The 7,836-nt window shown below is 44.1% G+C and overlaps 1 protein-coding gene across 3 annotated transcripts in view; it reads right to left on the bottom strand.

Annotated features, from left to right (window-relative positions):
• LOC136434028 (formin-like) overlaps positions 1 to 6,537 on the bottom strand; it is a 75,284-nt gene extending 68,747 nt beyond the window's left edge. For all 3 annotated transcript variants that reach the window (XM_066426679.1, XM_066426680.1, XM_066426681.1), the window contains exons 1-7: positions 6,304 to 6,537; positions 5,548 to 5,638; positions 4,691 to 4,847; positions 2,923 to 3,010; positions 1,761 to 1,822; positions 1,221 to 1,300; positions 448 to 577 (exon numbers count right to left, since the gene is read on the bottom strand). In XM_066426679.1, the coding sequence (XP_066282776.1) occupies positions 448 to 577; positions 1,221 to 1,300; positions 1,761 to 1,822; positions 2,923 to 3,010; positions 4,691 to 4,847; positions 5,548 to 5,638; positions 6,304 to 6,520 (825 nt within the window). In that variant the 5' untranslated portion in view covers positions 6,521 to 6,537. The remainder of the gene's footprint in view (positions 1 to 447; positions 578 to 1,220; positions 1,301 to 1,760; positions 1,823 to 2,922; positions 3,011 to 4,690; positions 4,848 to 5,547; positions 5,639 to 6,303) is intronic.
• Positions 6,538 to 7,836: the final 1,299 nt, after the last annotated feature.

Genomic DNA, 7,836 nt, shown 5'->3' with positions numbered 1-7,836 from the left:
TAGGCCTCCGAGTGGCTTTCTATGGTACTGCAGCAAGACTTCCAGTTCTGGTGTCTCATTACTAACTAAAGTAGTGGGTGAAGGTTGCCCTTGTCGTACTGCTTGTTGGGCCCTGGATTTGGAAGATATCGTATGGCACATTTTCCAAGTCAGATACAAAATCTTGGAGTGCCCAAGTCTTGAAACAGTCTGAAGTTTTCTTGCAGGGCTGTCTTCAGCTTCAATTTTTTTCCTGTCCCACTAATTATTTAGGAGCCTATGTTGTTAAGTCTTGTTGTTAAATCTGTCATTTTAAGCTTACAAATTAAATAAATTGTCATGAATCGAAGTTCAGATCTTTTTGAGGATGGGTTGAAGCTTTTTCTGTCCCAACAAGCAGATTTTTGTCCCGGGACTGGTTCTGGAGACAGCCCTGGGCCGAATGTTGTCCGTGTCGTGTGATCTCACCTTACAGACGTTCTTGAAGTTGTCGAGCCTCTGCCTGATGGTCAGGATGCACTCCTGGAACTGGGCCTGGAACGTGAAGCAGAACACACGGTCGCCGAAGCTCGGGATGTTTGACAGCTCAAACAGGAACCTGGGGCAACAAAACAACAGATTTGACTGTATGTTTGTTCGTTTCTTTGAAGTGGAACGCACAGTCGCCGAAGGTCGGGATGTTTGACAGCTTATACAGGAACCTTCAACACTAAACTAAATGTGTTTGTTTGTTTGCTTGAAACTCTCGGAAGCTTACAAACAGGGATTTGGACGGACAGGTTACTAGACAATCGCTTTTTCTCTTGACCTCATTCACCCACTCCTTCACTCCCTCACTCCTTCCCTCACTCACCCACTCCTGAAATTTAAAGCTGATGAGCATGCAGAGAAAACCACACCCACTCCCTCCATCCCTTCCTTTCCTCCCTCCATCCATCCCTCCCTTCTTCTTTATTAAAACTCTATCCACTGTTCAGGCTTGATGTGTTGCTAAGCTGATGAGCATGAAGAGAAAACCACCCCCACCCCCTCCATCCCTCCCTTCTTCCTTAAGAAAACTGCACTCTTCTTCCTTCCATCCTCTCTCACTGACTTCTAACTCAGCTCCATGTAGTGTTGGGTTTGATTTCTACACTTAAGATGATGAGCACGAAGAGAAAACTGCAGCCACTGATTGTGTTACTATAAGCTCCCTCCGTCCCTCCCCTCCCTCCCTTCTGCCTTAAGAAAACTGCACCCACTGTTCAGGCTTGTCCAGCGGTGTGTCTGCCTTAGCCACCTGGTGCTGCTTGATCTTGTCCAGCTCCTCTGACTGGGGACGCTGAATGATACAGGAATGTTATCATCAACAATAGTATGCACAATTATGAATATGAGAGTTGGTGAAGTCTTGCATGCAAAGCTGTTGAACTTTTGATCCGACACAAAGACAAATCACTTGCCATACTTACATACATGCAATCTCTCAGCTGAATATGTTGAATATGCTGAGTGATTTTCTTTGTGCTGCAGTGGATCACAAGTTCAGGAAATATCATTTGCTATATGTATATCTGACGAAGACCATCAAGCGAAAATTTGTATAGTAAGGGGATCAAAAGTTCAACAACTTTACAAAGAGATAAAAAATTTACAGTTTGACAGGCTAAGTTTGGTAAGATACAAGTTTGGTATCTTGAGTAATGTAAAAACACAAGAGAAAGCAGTATTTTGAGCCTCAAGAATATATTCACGTTTGTTGTGTTGTGTGTATAATTTCACGGTTTCCTGAGAGAACTTACGATTTCGTAGAGAGCGTTGAGGTTTTCCAGGTCCAGATGAGTGGTGTCCATGTTGAGAACAGCTGCAGAAGGCAGGAAACAAGCAGGAAGACATGAAAATATGACAAGGTACAGAAACAAAGCTGTGAGGATGTGACAGGGAATAAGCACAAAGTTATAAGAATATGACAGGGGACAAGCATCCAGGTACAAAGATATGACAAGTAACAAGCCCCGTATCGAAATCAGGGTTCTAACCAGCACCCGTCATTCCATCCTTTGTTGAAATTTTGTTACATATGATGGAAAAAGTTTTAGACCATTCCGTCAATCTTGACGGACAAAAAGCCATGAGTAAATATGTTAGAATGTCCAAATTTGAATAAATTGAGAGAAGTTTGTGCAAGGTGACAGAAAAAAGTCTTTGTAGAGTCTTTGTAGGATCTTTCTGTCAATGGAAATTGGAATTATGGGAAAAAATTAAGCTGGCTAGAACCCTGATCAAAATAATATTGCTATAACTCTTTGCTTGTCAATGACAATATGACAAGGAACAAATGCCAAGGTATAAGAATATGACAAGGAACAAATGCCGAGTGACATAAGAATATGATAAGGAATAAGCATGACGTTATAAGAATATGGCATGTCATTGTTCCTACCTAAATTTACACGATCATAATTTACACACACTCAAATTCTGAGAGGAAATTTTTTTTTTTGATGTTCATAGGACAAAATGACAAAATTTGAATGTGCAGATGTAGAGAAAGCACTAAGTTAGTAGAATGTGTGACAGGTAAAAATGTCAAATCATGATGATAATATGTTCTTGTTCCCCGTTTTGCTTTCACAGCTTTCTTCCCTTTTCTTAGAAGTTGAAGAACATTGACCTGGTCACTTTACATTAGGAAAGTTAACTTCCAGCTGCAGGGCACCAGCTTCAATGCCCTTGCCATCTTCCTTCTGTTTATATGGAAGGATTTCTTTGAGGGGTTGCTTCTTACAAAACTAAACTGTTTTGGACTTGCGCATGCCTTTTTCTAAACCATAGCATCCATATTTCTCTGTTGTTCTGGAGATATACATTGTATGTGAGTTTTCCGCTATATGGCTGAACAAGCTATCAAGTAATAGATAAAGGCTTAGACTTGACTTTTTAAAGATTTTAAACACCACTGACCGTTCTCGATGTCGGCCATCTCGGCGTGCAGGCTGGACATGAGGATGCCGACCTGCTGCGACCTCTTGCTGTCCAGCAGCTTGGCCACCTGCAGGGAACACACATGACCTCAAGACAGAACAGCACAAGGTCAGCTGTCCAGTGGTTAGCACTACTGAACAGCAGCTACATGTAGCAAAGACAGCATGAGTCACAACCAAAGAACAGCACAAGGTCAGCTGTCTAGTGGCTAAACACTACTGAACAGCATCTATGGTTAACAACTCAAGGTCACCTATCCAGCAGTAGTGCACTTCAGAACAGCACAAGGTCACCTATGTCCAATACTTTCTAAATATCACAAAAACGAGTGTTAATCCTGTCGTTCCGTTAATCTATTAACTTGGAAATGTTACTTTTAAACACGAACCTTCAAAGATCAGGCTATGACTACAAATGTATGTCTGTGTACAGATGCTACTGACTTGTAGAATGTTGTTATTTGACTATGTGAGGAAGCTAACGAACCAAAGACTGTAGTTAAAATCACAAAAACATGTGTCAGTCGTAGCAAGTTTGTTCAGTTTTATTTGTTTAAAGCTAGAAATGTTTCTGATCAGTACTGTTTACTAGTTTCCCAAACCAGAAAACCAAGCAAACACTCTCTACATCAGTCCCACAAGGCACATACACCAGAACACCTACGTGAGAATTAGTGGATAAATGTTTCACATTATTTCTAACCCTAGTGTGGCACACTCGGGCGGTAGCTTTTCTATCCAGGCTGACCCAACTCTGATCTTCCTTTAAGGCCACAACAACAGATCCTTCTTCAGTACATCATGATCAAAAATTGATACAAGAACTTCTTCATTTTATCTTCACGGTAGCAAAATTTCACGGTGTGGGAAGGAAAATGGACATTTTCACTGAACTTTAACTTCACAGTGGCACCAAGTGATTTACAGAAGGATGTTTGAAGGAATTATGAATAATTACAACAGGTTTTTTCAAGGTGATGATAAGTTCACGATACAGAGGTGACCATGAAAACAGTGAACATAAAGTTACAGTGAAAGAAACAAGAATTACAGTATTTGTTTGACCTTGGTAAAGCTTTAATATGCTTTTCAACGAATGAAATATGTAAAAAAAAACATACAAAGTAAAGCAAGAAAGGAAAGATGGAAAGATAGAAAAAAAGGAAGACAGTAAGAGAGATAGATACTTACACTCTAGGAAAGACAGGAGACAGCAAATGAAAGACAAAGACAGAGTGAGTCACAGTCACTAAATCTGAATCAAGATATGAGAAGTAGACATGCCGAACTTTGCAGTGCAACTACCCCTTCTATCTGCTTTATACAGTACTGCAGGCAATCTTGGAACTGCTTTTCTACATCTTTCAGAACCACCTGTTTGTTTTAAGGGAGCTTCATGCGACCATGTCAACCAATAAAAGCAGGCAAAATCATGCATAACATTTTTTGAATATATAATCAATGTAACATTCTGATTTGAGTGCAACAGTATACTTATTTTGAGAGTTGACAGGCAATTGGCATACTGGTGTTCTACCTTTTCACAAAGATACTTATCTTGTGTTGGAAGTCATGCATGAATTCATGGAGTTTGAATGTGATTACGTGAAATACTGTTTTTGAAGACAAGAATTTTCCCGGCAGCCATCCTGATTCAAGCTGAGAAGAAATTACATAGTTTACAATCTTCTTTTTGCCAGTGATTCCAACAATTATCTTCAGAAGGCATGGAAAATTGGTGGTCCTACCTTCTTCGCCTTCGGCTTTTTGTAAGTGTCTGACAGTGGCTTCCTTTTGGGCGTGTTCTGCGGTTTGGCGAAGAGTTCCTCAAACTCGTCCTTGTCGAAACTCGGCTCTTCCAGCTTGTCCCACAGAGTCTTGATGTCTGGTGTGCCGAACTGCACCCTAGTGGTTAAAAGGAAAGGAAAGTGATCTCGATGAACAGATGAGCTAATCTTCCACTAGTCATGACAGAGAAGACAGACGCTATGAACAGTATTTACAGGTTCATTGTACCGGGGAAATTCCCATAGCTCTTTTCGACAAGCACAATGAACAGCTTAACGTCCTGTCCTAAGGACTGTGACCCTTTCCAGAAGCGCGCATGTTGGGTGAGCAACACAGCTGGGATCAAACCTGGGGCTTCTAGTTCTAGAGGCAGGGCCGCTAACCACTGGACTAAGCATGCTACACACAAGATAATGCATTTACATCACTGTCAAAACTGCACCCTAGTGGTCACATGAGGTACTGCATTTACATCACTGTCAAAACTGCACCCTAGTGGTCACATGAGGTACTGCATGTACATCACTGTCAAAACTGCACCCTAGTGGTTACCCAAGGTACTCCATGTTCATCACTGTCAAAACTGCACCCTAGTGGTTACACAAGGTACTGCATATACATCACCATCAAAGTTTCTTGCTTTCTAGTAAGAATGAACTCTAATCATAACTTAATTGTTGAAAAAATGTCAACCATTTCAGAAACTAGGCTTTAACTTTTTTCAGCTTAAATTAAGACCTAAAACATTTTAAATGTTAACAGTGGAGAAAAATAGTAAGCTGAATGTTTGTTTGTTTGTTTGTTTGTTCATACGTACTGCAGTACAGCCTTGTCCTTGTGCAGCTGAATGCGGTTCCAGTACAGCGGCTTCATTGGCGATGACGGCTCCACTGGGCGCTTGCGGGGTCCTGAGGGGACAATATGGATCACCAACAGACCCTTTCTTAACTCCAGTACCATTGCGACATCTGCTCTGGCAATAGCACAATCTGGAGGGAACATGCGCGTGTTGGGCAAAAACGAGGGTGGGGCAATCTGGCTTTCCCAACTCATGCATGTTCCCATCAGACTGCGCTTTCACGTGAGCAGATGTTGCAAAGATGGCAGAGTTTTAAAAGTGGTGCATTCGCTGTCAAATGTCTAACTTTACATTTGCATGTGTGCACGTTAAGGCAAGTTAAGTTCTTTGAGCATGTTTGGATGTTAGTGGAACTAATTCATCACCCCCAGTGAGGCAATCGATGTTTACAGTCTGAGGAAGTGTAAACAACTGTGGGGGCACCAATGAACCAGTGGACACAGCAATGACATGTTAACAACACTATCAATGTCTGCCTTACAAAATGTATGCTACGGTCCCATTTCCAATCCAGGGCCCGGCCAGGCTGTTTGCGAAAATGAAAAATGAAAAATGCATATCAAGAAAATACACAATGTATGGTTAGGAGTAATTTTTGATACGTTTTGTGTCTCTTGTTGCCTTTGATATCATATTTTCTGTTCCCACAAGCTGCCCGGCCGGGCCCCGCTTTGGAAATGGGACCGAAGCATTACTAGAACTTGTTGCACGTACCTGCCGGAGTCTGCAGCAGATGGGCCCTCCCGGGGAATGCACCGGGGGGAGGGGGGATGCCGCCAGGAGGAGGGGGTGGGGGGATACCACCAGGGGGTGGGGGAGGTGGAGGAGCTCCCCCAGGGGGTGGGGGTGGCGGGGGAACCATGCCCGGAAGTGGAGGAGGTGGGGGTATCCCCATGCCAGGGGGTGGGGGAGGAGGGGGTGGGGCTCCCATGCCCGGGGGAGGTGGAGGAGGGGGTGGGGCTCCCATGCCTGGGGGTGGGGGGGGCGGGGCTCCCATTCCAGGGGGTGGGGGAGGTGGAGGGGGTGCAGATCCCGCTCCTGGAGGGGGTGGGGGTCGAGGGACAGCTCCCGAGGGTGTGGGGGTCTGAAACGGTAGCCCGGACAGCTGCCCTGGGGGAGGGGGTGGTGGCGGTGCGGGTGTTGGAGTCCTGGCTACAGCCCCGGGGGGTGTGGGGAGCGGGGCGGGGGTCCCCTCCATGATGACAGCCGTTGGCACGGCGGCCCCGCCCGACGACAGCTCCTTGATGATGCCGTCCTCGGAGGTGCAGGTGGCCTGGGACTTGGTGGCCGTGACAGATATCTTCAGGACGGGCTGGTCAAAGCACGCCTCCACGCCTACATCCACCTGTACAAAGGTATCATCTTATGATTCATTTGTTCAGACACCTGTAGCGCCTAGAGTCACATACGGCAGTAGCAGGGTATATTCTTACAACCCTTCCCCTTTAACGTGCTCGAGGCGTGTGGGACCCCAATTTTACGTCCCTTCTGAAAGACGGGTGTAGGCCTAACCAAGATGCCCTTCCCAGGATTGAACCAGGGTCTCCCTGTTAGCAACTAATTGGAACCAGGAGCAAACACCGAGTGCCAAGTAATACCCAGTGGGCTAGATGCGCCAGCAACTATTTTGGGCTCTCAAATATGAATATTGATTGTAGATAAAGAACTTTCACCACAAAATATCCCAATTCATAACTGATAAAATTGGAATTGCAGGGGTGAAGAAATCTCCAGTACCCAATCATCAGTGACTGACATTCTGCTGTAGAACTCAAAGGGTAATTCTTGAGACAAAGCATAAATCATTTTCAGTTACTGATAGTGAAATATAGCTTTGCTTTGACTCACTTTTCGTAGCCAAGCAGACCGGTCACCCCTACTCTCAGCCCTGAATATCATAATTTATGACTACAGAGTGCTATAATGATAATGATAATATTGACTGGTCTTGGTTGTGAATCGACAGAACTAAGGTTAGATTGCAATTTACAACCAAATCAGCGCACGTCCTTGTATATTCTGACCCAGAGTCGTTTGTTTGCTGCTATTTCTCTACAGAGTGCTGTGGACATGCACGTGTGGGAAGACCATGCACTACCTAAATACTGTAGTTCTTGTTTCTTTCACTGTAACTTTAAGTTCACTGTTTTCACTGTCACCGCTGGACCGTGAACTTATCATCACAGTGAAAAACCTATTCATGATTCCTTCACACATCCTTTCTGCAAGTCACTTGCTACCACCGTG

This window comes from Branchiostoma lanceolatum, chromosome 4, assembly GCF_035083965.1.
Source record: "Branchiostoma lanceolatum isolate klBraLanc5 chromosome 4, klBraLanc5.hap2, whole genome shotgun sequence".
Taxonomy (NCBI): domain Eukaryota; kingdom Metazoa; phylum Chordata; class Leptocardii; order Amphioxiformes; family Branchiostomatidae; genus Branchiostoma; species Branchiostoma lanceolatum.
Note: the sequence above shows the minus strand (reverse complement) of the source record. Positions and strands in the feature narration are given on the sequence as shown.